This window comes from Aricia agestis, chromosome 19 (assembly GCF_905147365.1).
Source record: "Aricia agestis chromosome 19, ilAriAges1.1, whole genome shotgun sequence".
Taxonomy (NCBI): domain Eukaryota; kingdom Metazoa; phylum Arthropoda; class Insecta; order Lepidoptera; family Lycaenidae; genus Aricia; species Aricia agestis.
In genome coordinates, this window is record NC_056424.1 from 7,190,438 (window position 1) to 7,215,519 (window position 25,082).

Sequence of the window (25,082 nt, forward strand, 5' to 3'; positions counted from 1 at the left end):
AGGAAAGCAACTACCGTCGCCCATAGACACTCGCAACATTAGAAGAGCTGCAGGTGCACAAGTAACTTCAGTTCATGAAGACTCGATAGTTTTATGTGCCAAGCAAAAATGCTTGGATCTTCTAAGTTTGTTGTTTTTCCTTAATTATTTTTTAATATCAAAAAAGGCATTGATAAAACCTAAATTTGCTCAAAATACTTTTTTCATAATCACTATAGTTCGTCTTTTGTTCATGATAGAAAACTAACTTGGCGATGATTCCGCGTCGTCCTTTTTCACCTGGCATATGAAAGACGGGCGTGAGTATGAAGAGAGAAGGACGATGTTTGATTTTTTGGGTTAGTAGGCCTCTTCAAAAGCTTCTTCAGCAGTAGTAGCAAAATGATTTTAACTCGATTCTTGCTGAGTCTCGATTTTTCGAATCGATATCCAACGGGAATTGTGATTCACCCTGTCGAAGGCTGTTAGACATTTATTCTCAAAGGACGCATATAAATCTGTCCTTATTATGATCGTCGTCTTGAAATATTGATCGATGAATACTTTTATGACTGTAAGGGTGAAGCCAAACGAGCGTAATTACTAATTTGTGAGTTGTGAGTCGCAGAATTTCGGTCGCGTAAATATCTTTTCATACAAATAATGACTCACAAAATTACGCTCGTGTGAATAAAACAGGACTTTTGTATGAAACTGAATGCAGCATAATTTCTGCCAGCCGAAATTCTGCGACTCACACCTCACAAATTGCGCTCGTTTGGCTTCACCCTAAGTGTCTAAACACACTAGACCGAAAATACGCGATGAAGATCGGCATGATTACGCCTGCAATGTATTTTTGTGTCTAAACACGGTAGGCCGAAAATACGCGGCCGAAGTTCACGGTTGATTACGCCTGCAATGTATTTTAAATTACCGATGACACACCATGCCGAAATTACGTCGCGTTATATCGTATACGTAGCGCATTGCTGACGTAATCATGCCGAACTTTGGTCGCGTATTTTCGGCCTAGTGTGTTTAGACACTTACAGTAATAGCTCCCACACCGGTTTCGGTGACGGTGGCCGGTTTCATTGAAACCAGGCCAGCTACGCAGGAGTAATTTATAGTGCCCAAGTGTGTGCGCAGTACACAAGAGCACTCTCTATTCCTTTACTCTCATAACCCAGTGGGACGGAAGACCGACACGACTGGCGAGAGATCAGGCGCAGGACCGACTTTTTACATGCCCATCCGACGCATGGATCATCTTACTTGTCAGACAATCAGGTGATCAGTCTGCATTGTCCTAACCAAACTTGGAAATAACATGTTTCCAACGCGGGAATCGAACCCACGACCTCCGAGTCAAGAGCCGCGCTCTATACCACTAGACCACGGAGGCGTTATCTTACAGTATATCTATACCTATACGTCACTTACAGTATATCTATACCTATAAGTCTACTTTTCTATACTTTTAGATTCAGTTAGGTTTTCTTTGTTTATTGGTTCATCCTGATATGGGATGTGTGTAACCTTTCAATTGTTATTTTATAACGTCTTTGCCAATCAAACATTGGTTACTTATTTTTACAGTCCATAAACCTGAAACTGTAACAAAAACCTATGTATGCCCGCAATGTCTATTTTAAAAGAATTCTAACCTAGTTCAAACCAAATATTCTGACTTTTTTCTTTTTTTTTCAGATTTTGGGCACAAGAGTGTCTATGGTTGCTGATAGTTCGTGACAATATCGTCCAGAATGCTCGGCCAACCTTTCAGAAGGAAGCCATTCAAGATCCTCGCCACGTATCTCAACACGTAAAAAACTATACTCCAAATTAAAAAAAAAAACAATCAGTGATAACAGTGATATATTAAGTTCCTTTATTTATTAAAAAAGTGATATTAGTTAAGTGTTGTGCCATAGGTAATTGACAATGTATGTGATAATTCTGCTCGTTTTGGGCGCGGTGGCCGCCAACAGGAGTTATCTACCTCCAACTTGTGATAGGTAAGTTTCATCTGCTTTATGGATTTAGGGCGACCGCACATTGGAGACCCGACAGTTTTTAGACAGACTATCGCATAATAAAATGTACTAGACGCGCACATTTGAAACAAAACGTCTCATAGACAAAATTGTCTAATGCGTACAAGAACTGCACGGCGACAAGTCTGACTAACGACTGTCGGCTTCCTTTTGAAATGTACACATCAACGACAAAACAATCAAGCGGTGTACCTAGTCTGATGTATGCGTTGCGTCATCGTAGACAAAACAGTTTCGTCTTGGTATGCGCCGCGTGGTAGACACAACTGTTTTTCTTTAATCGTAAAGCTGACTCGTCTATGTGAAACAAGATTGTCTAAAAACTGTCGTGTCTCTAATGTGCGCTCTCTCAACGCTTACTAGATGACCCGGTTGTCGTAGCACTTCTCTCCTAATGTAAACCTTCCCTGGATCGACCTCTGTGGCTCAGTGGGTGAGCGTGTTGGTAGCTCAAGCCGGGGGTCGCGGGTTCGAATCCTGCCGACGGAACAAAATGTTTTCGAAGTTCCTGGGTCATGGATGTGCATTAAATATGTGTATCATGATTCATGTTATAATAAAATTTTTAAATATAATATTATATACTATAGTATAAAAGTATTAAATATATTATATTTCCGTTGTCTGGTACCTGTAACACAAGTCCATCAGGTACTTACCACGGGGCCAGACTGACGTGGTGTAAAGCGTCCATACACTTCATATATATATTATTATTATACTTACCTATTATTTCTACGAATATTTCAAGACCAAAATTGGCCAAATCGGTTCAGTGGTTTATGAATTATGCGTGAAAAGGCGACAGATAGGCAGATATGCCTTTGCATACCTACTACATATTATGACTAGCTAAAAGCCGAGCTTTGTGAGGGCTCGCGTCGTCACACCTTGACTGACTGATGATGACACATCTAAAAATAAAAAACCTTAACTGATTGATGATAACACATCTACATGTTTGTATTAGTGCTATTAAAGTATATAATAAACTTCCTGACAGATTTAAAGATTTGAAATTAATTAATTTTAAAACTCAAATAACGAAGTGGCTATTAGAAAACTCTTTTTATAAACTTGACGAATACATGAAATATGTTGAAGAGATAAAATAGATTACTATATTATTTTATTTCAATTTCTTATTAACAATGACATTATTTTAATTTTTTCCATCATGATTAGTTATTCGACAATATTTTTTATTTCTTTTATCTTTTACATATTTCTTTTAAATTATTATTATTGGTGTACAGCGTTTAATTTTATATCAATTTTAACAGTGATTTTATAATATATTGTATTTATTACTTAGTTAATTTTATGTAATTTTATAATTTTATATAATAAATTGCACGCCATTGTAATGGCAAGAATGTACTGAAACTTTCATTATTTATTAAAAGACCATGATTATGTACTACATTCTGGCAATAAAGGAGTTTGATTTGATTTGATTTGATTTGATTTGATACATATAAATAAAAATTACTAAGTATGTTAAAACACAAATCAATAGGCGTGATAGTTAAGTGGGATGTACTAGGGCTCGCTTCACTCGCCATGATTAATAACGATTATGACCTACATTCTAGTAGATACATTCTACCCAAAAACTCACTACATACTAAGTTACATCTATACATCTATACATACATATAAATAAAATTGGAGTGTCTGTTTGTAATATTGAAAGAACCGTTTTTTACTACATGCATATGAATCTATATACGATACATACACGAAAACAACATTTTTTACCATTTTTGTCTGTATGTCTGTCTGTCTGTCTGTCTGTTCCGGCTAATCTCTGAAACGGCTGAAGCTATTTTGCCGAAACTTTTTTTTGGTAGATAGCTGATGTAGTAAGGTGTAACTTAGGCTACTTTTTAACCGACTTCCAAAAAGGAGGAGGTTATATTTTACTTTTTTCATATTTGTTAGCGGACTATCCATCTTTATTCTTTGTTATTATACTACTATAATATGTTGACGCGGACGAAGTCGCGGGCAACAGCTAGTTCGAACATAAGAACTGTTCGATTCAAGTTGAGAGAAATTCTGTTGAACCAAGAAACTTCAAACCGATTAACGGCCGTTCCCAATATTTGATCTATCTCTGGTTTTGCCCTACTAGAGATAGGAATAGCTCACAATTGACATAAAATATATGTCTCTAATGCCTAATGAGAGCTATTCCTATCTCTAGTAGGACAAAACCAGAGATAGATCAAATATTGGGAACGGCCGTAAGATTATATAAATATTCAAGATTGTCTTGTTTAAAGTAGAAGATTATAGGCAAAGGGAAGCAATACCGATGGAAACAGCCAGGAAGTAATAAAAACTCTGTACCCCAAGTTCACGTGATAACAAGTGATAAACACACTAAATAGTATCACACGGCTTGTACACCAGCGTCAGAGATTGATGATACTAATGAAGTAATGACTGGTCTTCCATCATTTCCATGTTTTTCACCGCTAAAAATAAACGCGGTGATATTTTTAACTAGTTATTTTAGATATTGAAAGATTTATGAGATCTGCAGTAGTTAGAATGTTGAAATTGAAACTTGTAAGTTGCTTATAATTTTTTGTAGGTTTTGCAATGATTGATGCTAAAGAATGCAGCGTTGTCCAAAATATTTGCCTGCCTCTGCTGCTCTTTTTCACTTCTGCCGACACTCTAGAAGCGCTACCAAAAAAGTTTTCAAATGATTATGTGAAGAAAACACGCTCCCCTACCCTATTTCCTTCCCTACCCTTCCCTTCCCTTCCTTACCCTCCCCTATTCCCTCTTAAAACAACGCACCTGCAGCTCTTCTGATGTTGCGAGTGTCCATGGGTGACGGAAGTTGCTTTTCATCAGGTGACCCCTTTGCTCGTTTGCCCCCTTATTTCATAAAAAAACGAACGTTATTGTAATTTTTCGGGTATCGAACAGAACGTAGAGATCCCTGATATTTTCCAAGTCTGGTAGAGTAGGGTAAGCCAAGGACTTGCTGCAGTGGGCTTGATCGTTTCCCGCAACTTTGCCATAAAAGGAGTAAAGCTCCATGTGGGTTTCATTTGGTACTTGGTAGACTCCCGCGTCTGTAGAGTCCTACATACCGAACCAAGGACGCTCTTTGGAATAAATTATGTCCTAACAATAGTTATCCGCCTGTTTGTCTGTAGATAGCGATCAGGGAACACATTGTGGTGACAGAGAGATGATACCGGAAGTGCTGGCCTTGCTCCCCGTGCCAACTGCCAACTACATTGGCCGTCATCGGGGTTCAGCTTATCGTGTAGAGGGCGTTGTGTACTAAGTTCACCCAAGCAGTGATCAGTAGGGCATGCACGAATTTGTCACCAGCAGTATTACTGGACCTATACGACCTGCAAATGTTCAAGAAGAGAGCGTATTCCCTCTTAAAAAGCCGGCAACGCACCTGCAGCTCTTCTATTGTTGCGGGTGTCCATGGGTGATGGTAGTAGCTTTTCATCAGGTGACCCGTTTGATCGTTTGCAAAAAAAGTAGGAGTAGGTTACTACTTGGTTCTACTAGGCACATGACATGACTCTAATATTTTATTGGCGAATGTTTGTGCGTGTGTACGTTTGTTACTTCACGTCTAATGACTGAAGCGATTTTAATATTTGGTAATGATACCCTGGATTGACACATAGACTAAGTTTTGCTGCGGGAATATGTTATAATATCACTTTTTTTTGGTAAAACGCGGGTGACCGCCGCTAGTTAATAGGGGAGAACCCAAACACGGCAGTACCCAAAAATAAGTTCGCGAAAAGTCCTAGAAAATTTCGACTTCGTCCACCACCACAGGTACACAGTAAATAACATCATACACTACATAATATATATTATGTATACTACGAATAATAAAAACTAAGGAAAAGTAACTCCGTCAAAAAACATGCTCCACAATACTTGTCAAAAAAGTGTACCTTAGGTACACATTTCAATACATTTGCAATATTTAGGTGACCTTGAGCGGTACTAGGCTGACGTTATTATATGACAGATCAAAAGGAACCAAATTTAAAACGGTAATAGTATGGGAGTTACGATTCCTTAGTTTTTATTATTCGTACTATGTATAGTACATATTGAAAGTAACTTATGAGCAGAAATTGTTATTTTTAATCTGAAAATTAACTGTGGGTTAAAATTATTTTAACAGGATCAAAAATATAACATCTGCATATCGTCATAATCATCATAATAATAAATTTGAAGTAACTTTGTAAAAACTAGCGATATCCAGTTCGTGTGAGAAAATAACATAATAGGTGTTCAAGATTAAGATACTTTGAAATTATCTATTTTTATCATATTCTAGTCTCAGACAATAGAAGATCTACAAAAAATCCCATTTAATTCCCAAACATCCAGAATACCTACTGCTGATGGCATTGTATTTGAGAAAAATGTACATTTAATACTTATAGAATTGTGGTAAAAATTACTTTACATCAGTAAATATTGAGGAAACTTGGTCGTTTTCCTGTTAAAAGAGGTCTCAATCAATTCTTACCTATCTGGAAATATGAGGTTCTGTTTACAAAATTATAATACATAATATACCTAATACTAGAATATTAATATGAAATCAATCGGCGATAACCGAGTAAATAAAAAAAAATATGTCTAAAGTCTCCCGTAAATATCTAATAGCTTTAAAATACTATGTCCAAAGTCTCCCAAATTGCATTTAATTAACCCCCGACAAAAAAGAGGGGTGTTATAATAAGTTTGATGCGTCTGTCTGTCTGTCTGTTTGTCTGTGTGTGTATCTGTCCGTGGCATCGTAGCATCCAAACGGGTGAACCGATTTTGATCTAGTTTTTTTTGTTTCAAACAATGACATGATCGAGAGTGTTCTTAGCTATAATTCATCATCATCAGCCTGCTCAGTGCTGGACAATCAGGGTTTATCTGGTTCATGAAAGGCCGTTAGCAACTTGTAGTCGTTTGATGGGTTTTATATTTCATTCTAGTTCGTGACATTGTGAATATACAATAAACGTATACACATGATAATGGTAAGTTGACCTGGCGCTGCAGCATCATCTGGTAATCAATAGGATATCCAACTCCTCGCCAACTTAGAGCAGAGGTTTCGTGTTTGGGCTCATTTTAATTGCGACAACCAGTAAGAAGTAAATAAAGTATAAACAGTAAATATGGAGCCTATTACTGAGTCTTCGATGTCTGTCCGTCTGTCTGTCTCAAGGCTGTATCTTAAGAACCGCTATAGCTAGACTTCTGAAATTTTCACAGATTGTGTATTTCTGGTGCCGCTATAACAACAAATACTATAAACAAAATAAAGGAAATATTTAAGGGGGACTCCCAAACATTAAGCCACTTGAAATTTACAGAAAATCCTTAATTATATACGTACTTTAATATTTGATAATAAAATTGAAATAAAATAAATAATTAAGGGGGGCTCCTATACAAAAACACAATACTTTTCCCCTCCTTTCGCTCTATAACAGTTTACAGTACGGAACCCTTCGTGCGCGAGTCCGACTCGCACTTGGCCTATTTTTTCTTGTGTATTTCTTTTAGGTTTCCATACCCAGAGGGTAAAACGGAACCCTATTACTAGACTTCATTGTCTGTCCGCTATCCGTCTGTCTGTCTGTCTGTCTGTCTATCTGTCTCTTGGATGTATCTCATGCATCTAGCGACTATCATATAAATTATAAACTTTCACCTTATTTTTAAGTTTCCGTACCCAAGGGGTAAAAACGGGACCCTATTACTGAGACTTCGATGTTTGTCCGTCTGTCCGTCTCTCCATCTGTCTGTATGTCTATCTGTCTCTAAGATGCATCTCAAGAACGGCAGAACTAGAGAGTTGAAATTTTCATCGATTATGTATTTCTGTATGATAAAATAATGTATGATAAAAGCATAATTTCAAAACAATATTAGCTGGATGCACTTCTTCACCACATAAACTACAACTGTGCAAAATTTAATGCTCCTTCGTTTCCGCTTTTTTCGTCAAAAGGGATACAAAGTTTTTCGCTCGCGTTTAATTTTTTTTAATTTATATATTTAAATCTGGCATCTTGGCCCATATTATATATACCTTATAGACTAACATACATAACATATAAACTAAAGCTAACACTAAGCACTAAAAAAAAGTTAGAGAAAAAAAAATCGAACTCATGATTTAGTGACAAATTGGCTTTCAAATATTATTTTTCTCTAACTTTTGAAAAAAAAAAATTCTCTGGCTTCATACTAATCTGACCTATACTTCACGGGAAAATCGTTACAACTTCTAAACTATCTGACTTAGAGCATTGAAGTAAAGAATTTATTTATGATAAAAACCTCCTCTATCTCTTTAAAATAAAAAAGAACCAGTTTAATGTGCTAGATTTTTCACAAAAAGCCATTATTTAAAAAATACACAATTTATTTTCTTAAAGTTTGGTTGTTCTATGTTTAATTCCACGAAATTTATAACATATTGCCTGTGTAAGCGTAGTCCACAAGCTTAGCTATCAAATGAGACCTTTTTTATCTTCATAGGATATTTACATGAGAAGTACTGGTCAGATTAGTGTGAAAGCCCGAGAAAAACTAAAATGGGCTGCCATTTTACAACCGTGAGAGAGAGATAAAATTTGAGGACCGATTTGTCGATAAAATATGCCATAGATCATGACATTAAAGGATCGGACACCGGTGTCGGAACACAGTGTATATTATAGATACAAGTATAATACTCTCTATCTATCTATAGGACTTTACCTACTGTATCTAAAGTCCTCATATCTCTTTTCCAGTTTAATATATTGCCATGGGCCGCTGCTGGACACGGTGCAGATGGCGGGGCTGTACAACGACTCCAAAACCTTCGTGGACATGAAGATTAAGCTCTCCCCCAACATCACCATGGAACACTTCGACGACATGATGAGGAGGTATTCAGTTATTTAAGATAACAAAGTGGTTGTTGGAAGTTTAGGTTTAAGGTTGGTTGATGATGCAAGTGTAGATTGCAGTAATTAATATTTCACGAGTGCTTGAAAATTGGCTCTCGCATATCTTTGGAAACGCCATATAAAATTATTTATGGTTAATGGCTCAATTAATGTACGAATGCTCCGGAATTTATCAAACTAGACATAAGGTGGTGTTTGCTCGCATCTCCTCACTTCCTTTTCACTTTGGGTTATGATTGATTATCTTGATTGCCATAATAGTCCACAGTATGCTCAATCGGCGTCAATCATGGGCATAGATCCATAGGCAATAACTAACATAGAGCGGATTCATGACTACAGAACTAAAGTTTAACTCAACATCAGAAATCAGAATGTAACAGAAAAATTGTGCTTTCCAGAACGAGTCGTCTACCAACCAAAGCGGATATCCAGGAGTTTGTGGACCAGAACTTCGACCCGGCGGGCTCCGAGTTCGAGGACTGGACGCCCACTGACTGGAAAGATAATCCTGGTAAATACCTGCTACCTTACTCCCAACAGAATCAGAACCGAATTGAGACTCGAATCAGCTCGATCCCAAAGCTTTTGCTACTTCCGACATATGTAACACTAGCGCTAAATCGTACTGCGGCTCAATTTGGAACTAATTCGGTCTCAATTGCATTTCCCACCTGACAGCTATACTAGCGCACGATCGCGCTGCGGCTCAATTTGGAACTAATTCGATTTCAACGGTTTTTTCCCACCTGACAGCTATACTAGCGCACGATCTTTCTGCGGCTCAATTTGAAACTAATCAGTCTCGTTAGTAAAAATCGTATCAGTTTTAGTTGTAAGGTAGCTGTGTAAAATTCAAAACATCGGTCGTGTATAGCTTAAATCTATCATCATCATCGAACTATTTACTTTGAAAGTGTACTTTCAAAGTAAATAGTTCGATGTAAAAAAAGTCGAATGAAATTCAGTCGGGCCGAACTTCTGGTCGAAAGTACCTATTTCGGCGTCAGGCCTTGTACCACGAAACTGTTTTGAGACTCAAATAATCGGACAAGAACGCCGCGTCCTGCTCTAACAACGTCATTTCACATTTGTTAGAGTAGGACGTGGCATTTTCGTACGATTGTTTGAGTCTCAAAGCGGTTTCGTGGTACGGCCCCTGAAACGGCTCAATAATTCGGCCGAAACATAAAACATTGGTATTTGACGTTCGGAGTAGACCACCTAACTCTTACACCGGCAGGATGATTGATGAGTGATGACTTGAAAATTGCGACAAGCAAGCAGCAGGAGTTTGACAACAGATCTGCTGTCAAACGCTTGTTCTTTACCTGTTCAAAATTTGTAATCATCTTTCCGATGTGTATATTTTTGAGATAATAAGAGAAAAAGAAGTAATTTTAATTAAAATGTGTAAAGTAATTAATCCGTCGTTGTCATTTACTCTTGGCATTGGACCCTACATCCATCATGTATGACACATCTGTTCCGACTGCGGGTCAAGAACTGATAACACGACAATCAATTAACGGAATCAATTTGTATAATAACCGGGAAGTGTCTTGTTTATGTTATTGTTCACCTGCGAATTCCTTTTTTTTAAACACCGTCCAACACCGTCGACAGAAATGACGTCACTGCTGTGTAAATCTAACATTAATACAGCTTCGATCGAGTCCTATAAAATTGCAAAATTGTATTCTCAAAAACTTCAAACTTTCAAACTAAACGATTAAAATGATAATAAAAAGTTTTACAGAATAAACTGTGACAATCAATCCATTATCATAGCGTAAGACGGTAGCTGCAGTCACCTGATAGTAAATATTAAACAATTGTTTACACCTAGATGTCTGTGGTCAGTGTCACTTGTCATATGATATTAAAACCACAACAATTAGGATTATCTACACTTGCTATACGTAACCTCTTTTATAGGAATTCCAGTCATTATGCCAACTGTCAAGGGTCGCTACTCCGCGCGCAAGCTCTGAGATCAGGCTCAAAAGCACTAGACCACTAGAAAAAACACTTAGCCCGCAACATTTTTGGCAAATCCTCGGGGCTCGTGCAATTGGTTTCGATTAAATTGGAATTCCAAGTTAACGATTCTCGTATTTTTAAATGACTTTCAAGAAAAAGAAGGTTAAAATTTTGGCATGCAATATTCATTTGTTTTCTCTTTTATCTTTATTAACGTTTTTCCATTTTTTCCAGCATTCCTCCAAAGGATTAAGGATCCCTCTCTTCACGAATGGGCTTCTGACCTCAACCGGCTGTGGCTGGAGTTGGGCAGGAAGATGAAGAAGGACGTGAAGGACAACCAGGACCTCTATTCCATCATATACGTGGACAACCCCGTTATTGTGCCAGGTTGGTTAGCTTTTTGGTTGTAGTTGGATCTAATGAATATCGTGTCAAATAGGCATATTATCATGGCACATGACAGCTATATCGTGACATATGACAGCAGTTTGACACGATAGACCAATGGAATGGTGGCAAATACAATTTCAACAATCGTCATTTCTATGATCGACGTCGATGGTGAATAACATGCAATATGCATAGACTGTCTACAAACGAGCGGCAACTAACCTGATGAGAATTTTAATTAAACAATTATTTATTATGTGCTATTTTATGTACTAAAGTTAAGTTCGACGTGTTTGTTAATTATTTATTATTGTTATGTTTGTTTGAAAGCTGATGTCATCGAGAGTTTAGCTACTTCATCATTAGCTCGCTCAATATTTATTACCATAACATCCATATCCTCTGAATATTTTATGGCTATCGTCGGCTAGTAATACTCTGAATATCACAAAAGATGCGAATGCATTGCCGGTCTTTACGCCTCGCGCTGCGAAACGCGAAATATCTGCGAAACAGGAATAGAGCGAGATGCCATATAACGCATTGCCGTGTGGCGAGTGAGACAACAAATCGGTTCGCCGCTGTTCGCGTTTCGCAGCGTCGTTTCGCAGAGGCGTAAAGAGGTAATTCGCTCCTTCCTTAAGGCGAGGATAAACCCCAATTTGTTATTCCGTGACTCCCGGTTTACCTAGTTCCAATATAATAATAAATATGTAAAAAATATGAGATGTAAAGCACAATATTTAAAATACCTTAAACCATAAACATTTTAATAAAACGTAATACTTTGGCTTTAATTAATTTACAAACTCACCTCCGACAAAAATCCATTTCATCGAAATATAAGTATTAACTAGGAAAATATATACATTTTATCTGAATAAATTGTTAGTAAATATATATTAAAATCTTGTGAACCGAGCAATTTTGTTTCTTTAATATTTATTTCCAAAGATATTTAAAAAAAACGTGAAAAATAGAGAAGATCCGCCCCTAGTAACTACAGTTTTATGCTAAGCTAAAATGAATCTTATTGCGATGCGTATACGCTTGGTCTTTGGTTGTGTGCAAGGTTATCGTTTTGGATTGAGATTGATCCCCGCCTTAAAGGTCAGACCGTTATAGTTTAAAGCACCGCTGTCGATAGTCACACCAACATTTTAACTTTAGTTTCTCTTTCTAGGCGGTCGTTTCCGCGAGTTCTACTACTGGGACTCGTACTGGATCATCAAGGGTCTGCTGCTGTCCGAGATGCGGTCTACAGCCCGGGGGATGGTCTCCAACTTCCTGTCTATTGTGGACCGCTTCGGGCATATACCTAATGGCGGCAGAATTTATTATATTATGAGGTAAACGATCAAATGATAGTTTTGGCTTTTTACTAACATGGATTCAAAAGTTGATTTATTTTTAAGTAAATGTCAGATCTACGTAATTTGGTCGAGTTAAGTGGAACTCAGCCGACCGACATCGACAACATAACCCAAATCATGGGCGTACCCAGGTTCTGGGCCGGAGGGGGGGGGGGGGGGGGGGGGGGGGCAAATTAATTATAAGCTAGGTGTTTATGAAGAATAAAAAATTCATAATTTTTAGTTGTAAAAAAATTGTATCTGAAAACAAATGGCAAAAATTAGCTTTCTTAATTTTTAATTTTTATAGACAAAAGTACTAGATAATATAGTTAGTAGGGACTTCAACATGATCCAGCTGGGGGGCGGCTGCCCGATTTAAGTATTTTTTTCATTAAAGAGATTAAAGGAAGGGTTAAGCTGTGTTCCTATGTTTTTTTTTTTGGAAAATCTAGCCAAATCTGTTTTCTGGATGTTTGAACATAGCGGAGCGTAATATTTTTGGGTTTTTGAACGTTCATATCTTATTTAATAATTAAATTATGACAAAAAAAGAAAACATATGGACATTGTATTAGTTTATCCAGGGAGGAAACAGGGGACAACGTTTGTATGGAAAAAAGGGCGGTGTGGACTCCTCTTAAATTTGGTTTTCTGTAAATTTGTTATATCTTCCCGTTAAAACAGCCCGAAACTATTCCACGATTTTTTATAAACATCATTTACATAATTTATCGTATGATGCTTAATTTTGTCTTTTTCCCATTCCAGATCACAGCCGCCGCTCCTGATTCCCATGGTGAAACTGCTAATGGACGACTCCTTTGACATAGAGTATCTGAGGCAGCACATACACACGATGGACAGGGAGTTCGAACACTGGATGACGAACCATACCGTGGAAGTGGAATATAATAATCACAAGTAAGTATTAACTACGGCTCAGGGTCAGTTTGCATCGCAACGTGAGTCGTCGATGCCAAGCGATGTAATTCAAAACTTAACTTCTACATAAGAAGATATGTACTATCAGAGAATTTGATTCCTATGCAAATCGGGGATCTAAGTAGTTTGGTTGCGTTACGTCAAACCCAGCTGACAGATCACAATTAACATTGAATTGACATATTCGACCAAATAACGTTAGTCTGTCAATTGCATAGGAATCAACTTCCTCGATGGTACATTGAATTGGCTACGGCTAGGCGACGCCTCGCTTACGGCTCGCCGATCGCTGTCGCCTTCCGAGGCGAGGCAATTACGTTACGGTTCCGCTTAGTGTGCGTTGCAGCATGGAGGTTCATACAAACAATATTGAACGGCTCGAGGCGATACGGTGCCGATCCCTTTCCGAGTTGATATGTGTGCTGTGACCTTAAACTGAACCTTACGCCTACTTTAAAACTATTTGTTTCATTTGCTTATAATTATATTTCTTAAAATATTCATATTTATATTATAGTCTGTCAAAAAAGTGAAGAAATCAAAAAGTGGCAACATCGTAGTGTCATCCCTTTTTTCTTAGATTGGTTTGAAAGGGATGACACTACGATGTTGCCACTTTTTAATTTATTTACTTTTTTGACTGACTATAGACTTAAGATTGACGTAAGACACTTATTGATAGATTTTGTGATATTTTTGCAGATACAACCTGTTCCGATATATCGACCAGTCCAGAGGACCCAGGCCGGAGAGTTACAAAGAAGATATTGACGTTGCCAAGTAAGTAGTTATGTATTATCCATACTAATATTACAAATGCGAAAGTGTGTCTATCTGCTACCTCTGAGGCAATTGATAAAAATAAGTTTGGGAGAAACTAGTATATAGGTAGGTAAGTAATACTAGTAGAAGTCCCAGTAATTTAGCCTAAAGATAAAGATAAGCATATAGGGTTAAAACCCAAAAAAAAATTACGGTTCCCGCGAGAAACAAATATCATGGAAACAGAAATAAAAAGCTATTTTTAATAGCTTATTGACATCTACTCAGATCTTATAAAATTGTCAATAATTTCAGACATTTTGAGACGCAAGACAAGAAAGAAGAACTTTACGCAGAGTTGAAGGCGGCCGCTGAGTCTGGGTGGGATTTCTCCTCAAGATGGTTCATATTAAACGGAACCAATAAAGGTAATTAATATGTCGGTCTGTCTGTGTCTTGTAAACGATAGATTAATGTAGAGTGTGATCAATGGATAGTGTTTCAAAAGATCATGTATGTTTTTATGTATGTTTGTGTCTTGTAAAATATAATTAAATCTGTAAAATTATTTGAAAAGATCATGTATGTTTTTATGTATGTTTGTGTCTTGTAAAATATAGTTAAATCTGTAAAATTATTTGAAAAGATCATGTATGTTTGCAGTGAGAAATGGTATGTGGTTCATATTTTTATAAATTAAACAGAAACCCTAATAGAACAATATTGAAACTTACACAAAATATGTTTGAATAACACACTGACAGGCCGCCATACATTTACAATGTCACAAGGATCCTTTGGTGCATGGCAATAATAAAATAAAAGTATCGCCGCCATCTATTACAGTTTCACTAAACAGACAGATTTTCAAAACTACCCCTTCTATAATGTCATCTAAGTGTTTAAACACACTATGCCAAATTTGTGTGTCGGAAGTTCGGCTTGATTCCGCCTGCAATGTACTATCAGAGAAGTTGATTCCTATTCAAATCGGGGACCTAAGTAGTTTGGTTGCGTTACGTGATACGTCAAACCCAGCTGACAGATCACAATTAACATTGAATTGACATATTCGACCAAATAAAGGTCTGTCAATTGCATAGGAATCAACTTCCTCGATGGTACATATTTTAAATCACCGATGACACACCACACCGAAATTCCGTCGCGTTATATTGTATGCGTTTGACATTGCTGACGTAATCATGCGGAATTTCTGCCGCGGAACTTCAGCATAGTGTGTTTAGACACTTAGTACCATTGGAAGAAAAAGTTGATTCATAGGTAAGAGGCCCACAGTATGAATCAACTTCTCTATTAGTATTATTATTATATTATTATCTATAGTACCATTGGTATTGGTTTCATATCCACGACCGGAGTCAATATCCTTGTAGAACTGTTCACTTAACAGTGCTCAGTAGTTATTTAGATTATTATTAACATTTTAATGCATATTTCCAGGCAACCTAACCAACTTGAAGACTCGTTCTATCATCCCAGTGGACTTGAACGCGTTCATGTGCTGGAACGCGCAACTGATGACGGAGTTCCACACGCGACTGAACAACGACGCCAAAGCCAGCTACTACAGGAACGTACATGCTCAACTCATGGAGGCCATTGAGGATGTGAGTTACTAGAATGAGGGGCAAGGAGCGCTATGTAGCCGTAGGGTCTATCGCACAGAAATAAATCAAGATAGAACGGTGACGCACGTGCGTTGCTAAGGAATCGATCGTGTCAATTTTTGCTTTGCATTTAGTTAGAACAAATAATTTACCTGTGCAAAGAAATACCTCCTTTTGACCGATTCACTTTCGTACTTCTGTTTTTACAATTAGACACTGCGCAATGAGGCATTTTTGCACAACCGCTCGGGTGTAATCAAGTCGAGACGTGCGCGCTGACTAAATGAACGTTCAACGAGCCGTTCTATCTTGATTTATTTCTGTGGTCTATCGTGTCAAACAGCTGTCAACTGTTTACGTCAACGTAACGTGAAAATGCACGTCACGACGACGCAACGTTGCATGTCGCCGTGCCTTGCAAAAGTCTACCTATTGTGCATTAACTAGGGTATGTTATTCGAATAGAAAAAATGTACGGTACGGCAACGTCACCGTAAAACTGCACGTCACGTCACGACATGGCCCGATCCGTTGCGCTTGTTTTTTGTTCTTTGTTAGAGAAACAAAGGCCTGAGCAAGAGTGATGTCACTATCAGTAACACTGCGTGGTAAAAAGAGACGTGTCATACATGACAGCAGCACTCTTTTTTTGACGTCCAGTCGGCACGTGCCGCACGTTGACAATTTAATCTCATAGAATTCATGTTCAATCATGCTTGTGTAAGTGTTTAACCAATTTTGGTTACGTTTGACAGCTCGAGATTGTTGCTCTATTCCGCTAGGTATATTAACTTTATGGTTACCTCAAATCTAACTTTGCTGTCAAAATGACCGAATCTAAGTTTTCAAATATTTATAAAATTAAATAAAATATATTTTTATTCAAAATGGGTATCATGATACACTTTTTAAAAGTCGAACGAAGAAACTACGTTGCCTACCACCGGTTCGGGAACCACCCCGCCGAGAAGTTTGGTCCGACAAAGATAGATAGTTTCAATTAAAAGGTAATATATTAGTGCTAATGCTTCTTGCTTTTTCAGGTGCTTTGGCACGAAGACGTCGGCGCGTGGCTGGACTTCAGCCTGGAGTCAGGCAGACGACGCGACTACTTCTATCCCACTAACGTCGCGCCTCTATGGACCGGCTCCTTCGATAGGGCGAGAAAGGAGTACTACGTGAATAGGGTCATTAATTATCTGGATAAAGTTAAGGTGAGATGTTGGTTTTGGTATAGATATAACATATCACAGAAAACCGGCGTGAAACAGCGCTTCCGCTGTGTTTCGCCGAGTGAGTGAGTTTACCGGAGGCCCAATCCCCTACCCTTTTCCTTTCCCTACCCTCCCCTATTTCTTTCCGTACCCTCCCCTATTCCCTTCCGTACCCTCCCCTATTCCCTTCCCTACCCTCCCCTATTACCCCTTAAAAGGCCGGCAACGCACCTGCAGCTCTTCTGATGCTGCGAGTGTCCATGGGCGACGGAAGTTACTTTCCATCAGGTGACCCGTTTGCTCGTTTGCCCCTTTATTTCATTTTAAAAAATCTATTAGGTATAGTCCGGTCGCGGAAAATGTAGAAATTCGTACTTACATAGCTAAGGAGCTATTTTGCTCACGTTAAAATGGTCGTGAGCTAAGATAACAAATGTAAGAGATAACTAGCGATGAACTGGTGCACGAATATTATTAGCACTTTGCGACCTTATTTTAGTGAAGGTAGGGGAAGGTGCAGTTGAGATACAGCTACCCTACCACATGTGTTATAATAGCTTTTTCCTTTTTAAACAAAATAATAGTATACAATTTAAAAATAATGAAGCTTTTTTAATTACTGTCTAAAATACTAGTATATTTGAAATGTTAAACAAAATAGACACAGCTATTAGTTTAAACATAATCGTCAATAAAGAAATATTTATTCATAAATGGACTTGCATAATTTGGTCGGACTAATTTTTTGACATAGTCTAACCAAATTACTAGTCTAGGTCCGCCATTGCCAACGATTCAATTTTTCTGACATTCAAATGCGCTCTTCGTTTATTACACGTTTTATTATTATTATTATACCAAAATATGTTTTTCCCAGGTGGACATATTCGAGGGTGGTATTCCCACGACTTTCGAGCACTCGGGCGAGCAGTGGGACTACCCCAACGCGTGGCCCCCACTCCAGTACATGGTGGTGATGGGACTGGCGGAAACTGGCCTCGTCGACGCCATGAGACTGGCCAACGAAATGGCCACGAAATGGGTCAGGTCGAACTATGAGGTGTGGAGGCAGAAGACCGCTATGTTGGAGAAGGTTAGCTTTTTTTTCTTTGAAATAAGATAAGAGAGAAGAATTGTAATAAATTCTTCCTACTCCTATTATCTTCTGATTAATTTCGTTCCGGGTCCCAAGACAGCTTTAGCATGTCCCTCGGGCTCCCTGAGATTATATCGAAGGGTTTTCGTAGTTTGATACCGCTGTCAATCCTGGCGACACAGGAGATACAGTGGTGGGAATGTGTGCGAGTGAATAAGGCCATAGGTCAATGGTCGTATTTCTTTCTATGTCGCCACCATACTTTATAACTATCGAGGGACAAATGCATAACCCTCTTAAACTAGCCCAATTTTTGGGGTAACAGCTTTGGTTTAACATATTGTCGTCATATTTTGAGGCTTGTTAGCCGTACTCTAAAAAGTATTTCCCTTTATTGTCGTCGTATTTATTTTCGTCGTATTTATAATACCTTTTTCGTACTCTAAATCCTTTTCTCTACTTTCGCGCATTGTCAAAATTATTACCCAACACCTTACTGCATTGATTTTTTTTAAATAATAAATAAATTTTAAATCCAATAAATAATAAAAAATAATTTAAATCTGCCAAGTAAATTGTAAAAATACTTTTTATATACTTACAGTACGACGCTACAATTTTCGGTGGTTTCGGCGGTGGTGGCGAATACGTGGTGCAGACTGGCTTCGGCTGGTCGAATGGCGTCATCATGGCACTTCTCAACAGATATGGAGGTATGAGTCCTTATTTACTAGGAAATTCTTTGGTTATAGAATGAAAATCAATCTTATGTCACGAGGGATAGGATTGTTTTTGCAATGGTAATAGTGTGCTAACACCTAAGTTTAGTTCTTCTTTCTAGTTCAATTAATCTTTAGTTTACTTGAGCGAACATGTCCAGTTCCATAAAACGTGGTTACCAGGAACGAAGTTTTTTTTTAAATATTTTGGTCTTGACCACGGAGTCAACGGCCAAGTCTCAAATATATTTAAAATATCAGCATACATACTTGGCTAATAGATATAAAAATGCCACTTTCAACATCATTTCAGAACATTTTCCATCTCTTTCATTCTTGATTTTCTAATCTAAGTTACCATCAATTGTTTTAATGTAGCTATAAATTAATTTCCTTTATAAGTTATAGAAGCTATAAAGGAATTATTTATTAAAATGAAAGTTAAATTCATTTGTAATTGTCCTTCAAAACAGTTTTTAAAATTACTTTCTTTTCATATTTTTATTATTGGCAACATTCAGTCGATCAGCTGGGTACGTTTTTATTTCAACATCAATGTTACTTACTTTGTATTCGATGTTTTGTGTATTGATTCAATTTTTTTAACAAAATTATATTTTTTTCGGCTGCACATTATGCATGATACCACAAAAATTATTTTTAATATGTTTTTAGAATAATTATCTATATAAATTATTAAATTTATAACTTTTGTTCGAAATACATTCTAAATAACAGTATTTTATATTTAACAAATGAATTGTAATTTTACAGAAGGCTCTATTTAAGTTAATTATTTTTTATTATTATATCTACTTACTGAACACTATATTATATTTTATTAGCACTACCAGGCACTACTAATAATAAACGTAATATTTATAGAGTATTTGCAAGTATTTATGCTACAGCTGCCTTCTCTTTTCTAATATTTTTTGTATTTTATTATTATAGTCGTAACTTAGATTTTCTTAGGGTTAAAACGTGAATAATGGATGTTATATGTAGTATGCTAGTATGTTGCTAGTCGTTATTATACTATAATTTAAGATTATTTTATATGTTGTACAGCCAGCAAAGAAAGTTTTTAAATAAAGCAACATTATCTCTTTACGATTGTAACAAAGTTTCTTTGCTGGCAAATTTTGTTATCAAATAAGTGCAACGACTATTATTTATAACTTACAAAAGCTATTAAATGAATGACAACTAACTTTCTATATTTATCTTGCACTTATTTATTATTTTCTTAATATAATATTATGTACTTGCTATCAGTGGGCTATATTTGGGTTTTGTGGCATGTGGTTATGGTTAGCACGTAGTGCGTTCTAGAATGTATAATGTAGTGTGACATCTAACTCTAGAGGTAATGGCAATGGTAGTGTAAATATTATTTGTCTGTGTATAGAATATTGGTTAGTTTTATACCCTACTTCCTTTATGTGAATGATCCTTGTTTTCCTAATTTATATCCAGCAGTGTTCAATTTTCTCCAATTCTCTCAAGAATTAGTACTTTTGTTATATTTTTATATTTAACATCCAATCCGTTTTTTTTTTCTCAAGAACGATTTATTTCTCCGGTCTCTTGGTATTTTACTGAAGTTATTTCTCCTCTAGACATCTTGAATAGATGAAAATCAGATAACGAAGTATCCACGGTACCCCTTTTTACCCTGAAATGGGTTCTAATAATTATTCACTACCATCCAATTTTGCGGGGGGGGGGGGGGGGGGGGGGGTATTAAACAAACCCAATTCCAATAACCAAATTAACCACTAACTCGAGTAACTCCCTGACATATCACGTTGAACAACTCATAACTTGAGTGACCACGTCTCCTAATGACCCGATTAACTCCTTGAGTGACCACGATATACCCATAACTTGCCCTTCAACGACCACGTCTCCTAACCGCCCACAAAGCCCAAGCCCACTGGTCGGCTGACCGGTGGTTGTTTGACAGAAACTATCTCGGTAGCCGAGGCGTTCGGCTCGGGGGCGGAGTCCGGCGCGGTGTACGGCGCGCACGTCGGCGCGGGGGGCGTGGCCACGGCGGTGCTCGTCGTGATCGCGAGCGTCGCAGCCGGCGCGCTAGGGTGAGGTGAGTGATCACGTTGGTTTTATTAATTTTATTTTAAATAGTAACTGGCTGACCCGGCCGTCGTCCTGTTGGACGCCCCAGGTATCGCTGGAGAGATGCTGTTGAGGCTGACCTGCGTGACCTTCGATTCAGTAACCGGCAGGAAGTAGCGTAGGACAGGGCTCAATGGCGGAAGCTCATTTCGGAGGCCAAGATCCACTTTGGGTCGCTGAGCCAGCGCGATTAGTTAGTTAGTTTGACCCGGCAAACGTTGTTTTGTCATATAAATTATTTCTAGTATCAATATAAATTAAGTAGATGAAAACCTATTCGCAGGCCTATGTACCATCGAGTAAATTGATTCCTAGGCAGTTGACAGAGCAATGTCATTTAGTCGGATCATGTCAATTCAATGTTAATTGTGATTTGTCGGCTGGGTTTGTCGTTAAACGCGACCAAACTACGTAGGTCCCCCATCTACATAGGTATCAACTCCTCTGATAGTGCATATAAAATCGCGCACAAACACTGTGACACGAGAATTTCATATATTTAGATTGTTACGTTGACGTAAAGTTAATAATGGAAGTTTTCATCCCGAAAAATGTACGGTAACCGCAAAAATGTAACGACGAAACGGAATGGCGCAACGGAGTTGTCGTCGTCTAGTCAAAAATAAAATTATAGTACTTAGAGGATTTTTCGGTGAATAGAATATAATTTTATTCGTAAAAATAAATTTTCTAACAGCTTCAGTCCAATATTTTTTTCTTGTAGGTGTGAAACTATCTAACATTATGTTTCTTTTGTTACAGGATCATTTTGGTGTTACTTAAATATTTGATGCGGTATCAAGTAAGAACATTCCATTATTATACAAAAAAATGCATTTGAATATTATTAATCAGGGGCCGTACCACGAAACCGTTTTGAGACTCAAACAATCGTACGAGAATGCCGTGTCCCACTCTAACAAACGTGAAATGACGTTGTTAGAGCAGGACGCGGCATTCTCGTCCGATTGTTTGAGTCTCAAAACGGTTTCGTAGTAGGCCTACAGGACCATATACTACAAGCAGTATAGCGAGCTTCTTGAATATTAGAAACATGCTTTTATATGACAATTAAATGGCCATAAGTCAATAATACCAGGTATGGAATTTTGGCCTAGATCTTACAAGTTGAGTCCTGATTATATTACTATCCCCTTACTGATAAAAAAATCCACACTATTAAGACTTTATTGTTAAAAATGTTCTGTCCTTGCCTTAGACGTAAGAATAGTCACTTAAGAGATAAGGACATAACACGGTAACACTCTACGGTCTACCGGAAAGGTCCACCTGTGCAGGTATGCCTGCGCACTGGGCCGGTGTCAGTCGAAAGAACTGATTTCCGGTTTTGCGCCGGTCGCCTGCGCAGATCCAAAAAACTGCACAGGTCTATTCCCACACACATTCGGGTCTACCTGCGCAGGTATACCTGCACAGGTGGACCTCTCCGGTAGACCGTACCGTGTATGGCATTATAATATTACATTATGGTACATTACAATGACGTCTGTATTGCAAAGTGTGCATCTTTTATTAGTAAGGACGTTATTGTAGTACAAATTGTTAATAAATTCTTGCTGATTGTACACAAGGAACTAATTTTATGTGTACAGTTAAGCCAGAAAAGTTAATAAGTAAATTTATTTATTAATAAGTATTAAATTTAATTTATGGGTGAAGGATAAATAAGAGTTATTTAAATGCATTTTTATTCCTATTTAAATTCTATTCTATTCCTAGTTAAGTACAAGTATTATTATAATTATTCTGTATACTGTTCTATTTTGCGTTGTTTTTAGGTTGTGAATACTAGATTAATGTAGTTTAGTTGACTTAACTAATCGATATCTGCTATATTTTAGTTATTTAGTTTGTAGCTAATGTATATTAGACAGTAGAGTTGTGGCTTTATACACAATATTTTACTGAATGTATACAAATATATTATCTATTTTATGATACAACTGAATAAAATATTATTTCATTTCCTTTAATGTTTGCAAATCTTTATCTGTAATTGATTTTTTCATTGAAAGTCAATCTCACGCTGCAAAATCGTGTTCATTTTACGGATCAATTCATATCACTTTTTTGCGCAGTGCAATATATTTTTATTATTTTGCCATACCAAATACAGAGATTTTCATGGTTAAAATATATTATTATATCTTTAAAAATAGTTATTAACTTTACAATTGGATTTTTTATTTATACTTTTAACTTATAGGCGTCATTGAAAGTCAATCTCACGCTGCAGAATCGACTTCATTTCACGGATCAATTCATGACATGTTTTTTTTTATTGCGCAGTGCAATATATTTTATTATTTCGTCATACTAAATAAAGAGATATTCATTCAAAATATATTATTGTAGCGTTAAAAACCGTTTTTTTTTTAAATAAGTACTCGAAATAAGATTTGTTGTACCACCAGAGAAATTTATTCATAGGCAGAATGCAGACCTACTGTATATAGTCGCGTTATGACTTATGTCAAATCAATGTAAGCCGTAATCGAGCCGCTAGACTGGACGTAATCCAACCAAGTTACATAGGCATAATCAATTTCTATAATAGTATATAAAAAAACGAGCTTTTGCCCGCGGCTTCGCTCGCGTTAAGAATATTATTATATACAAACTTTCATCCCCTATTTGAACCCCTTGGGGTTGGAATTTATCAAAATCCTTTCTTAGCGAATGCCTACGTCATAACATCTACCTGCATGCCAAATTTCAGCCCGATCCGTCCAGTGGTTTGGGCTGTGCGTTGATAGATCACTATGTCAATCAGTCAGTCAGTCACCTTTGAGTTTTATATATATAGATCTTATATATCCCAAAAAAAATTCTAGTTACTATAAAAATTCTAATATATAAAATAGGTCTCTTATACTCTTGATCGATGCCCGCCATTTTGGAACGCTCATATTCCTTCATGGTCAGAGTGCTTTCGCGCGTTCACATAATAATTCAAGTATAAAAGGATTTAGGTCCAACACGCTTTTAAAATATCTTGAAGTCTAGAGCTAACCCTGAGTTATACTCGAGTGTACTTTCATATAATCGTGACTGAATAATATGTCGTTTTAGCGGCTCAAGTGAAATAAATATATCTTTTTACTTTTGTGTGTACTTGTACTTTCGCGTTTTGAGAATGGGATTTTTATAGATATTCTAAGGGTGGGTTACACCAGAGGCGTGGTTATAGTTACAGTTATGGTCAAAGTTATGGTTATTTATAGTTAAGGCTAACTTTAACTTTAACCTTAACTTTGACCACAGAATTTGACAGATGACAGCTGGTCCGACAAGGCTTTAAATGAAAGTAGGCGGGGGCGGCTGCTGGCAAAGGAGAACTGTCAAAAAGGCGTTTTTGATGACAGCGTTAGTTCCTTTTTTCGCTACGTTTATTTAAAGCCTTGTCGAGCTCGAGGTTATCGTTAAATATGGCTCCATTATTGACTTTAACCAAAGATTTGACATTTTGCATTGTAGTTAAATTTACAGTTAAGTATAGTTAAAGTAAACAGTTGGTGCAACCCACCCTAAGTTATATTTTGTCAAAGAGTTATCTTATTATCTGAACTTTAATTCCTTAATAGGAATGCTTAGACCCTATTTCAACAACAACTGTTAAAGTTAACGATCCAATTAATATGATTTTACCTCTTTCGTTTTTCGTATGAATGAAAGAGAAGACATGACATTTTAACAATCTGTAAAGACTAACCGACGTTTGTGAAATTTGGCCTTAGAGTCATATTATATCAGACCAATACAGTTCCTGAAATTAGCACGTACAAACAAACAGACTCTACAGCTTTTT

The 25,082-nt window shown here is 37.1% G+C and overlaps 1 protein-coding gene and 1 long non-coding RNA gene across 5 annotated transcripts in view; one reads left to right on the forward strand and one right to left on the reverse strand.

Annotated features, from left to right (window-relative positions):
• The window catches only part of LOC121736399 (trehalase-like), a 60,267-nt gene that overhangs the window by 21,387 nt on the left and 13,798 nt on the right, over positions 1-25,082 (forward strand). Inside the window, exons 2-15 of one of the 4 annotated variants that reach the window (XM_042127568.1) lie at positions 1,693-2,000; positions 8,861-8,998; positions 9,421-9,533; positions 11,237-11,392; positions 12,579-12,744; positions 13,519-13,671; positions 14,395-14,472; positions 14,770-14,882; positions 15,919-16,085; positions 17,129-17,299; positions 18,177-18,392; positions 19,000-19,108; positions 21,084-21,221; positions 22,016-22,094. In XM_042127568.1, the coding sequence (XP_041983502.1) occupies positions 1,927-2,000; positions 8,861-8,998; positions 9,421-9,533; positions 11,237-11,392; positions 12,579-12,744; positions 13,519-13,671; positions 14,395-14,472; positions 14,770-14,882; positions 15,919-16,085; positions 17,129-17,299; positions 18,177-18,392; positions 19,000-19,108; positions 21,084-21,220 (1,791 nt within the window). In that variant the 5' untranslated portion in view covers positions 1,693-1,926 and the 3' untranslated portion in view covers position 21,221; positions 22,016-22,094. Of the gene's footprint in view, positions 1-1,692; positions 2,001-8,860; positions 8,999-9,420; positions 9,534-11,236; positions 11,393-12,578; positions 12,745-13,518; positions 13,672-14,394; positions 14,473-14,769; positions 14,883-15,918; positions 16,086-17,128; positions 17,300-18,176; positions 18,393-18,999; positions 19,109-21,083; positions 21,222-22,015; positions 22,095-25,082 lie in introns of those variants that run through there. The other 3 variants (XM_042127566.1, XM_042127567.1, XM_042127569.1) reach the window with 3 other exon arrangements.
• On the reverse strand, positions 2,186-24,811 carry LOC121736401. The gene is made up of 3 exons (XR_006037011.1): positions 24,801-24,811; positions 17,018-17,022; positions 2,186-2,383 (listed from the first exon to the last, which is right to left on the reverse strand). It is a non-coding gene; the product is annotated as an uncharacterized LOC121736401 (long non-coding RNA).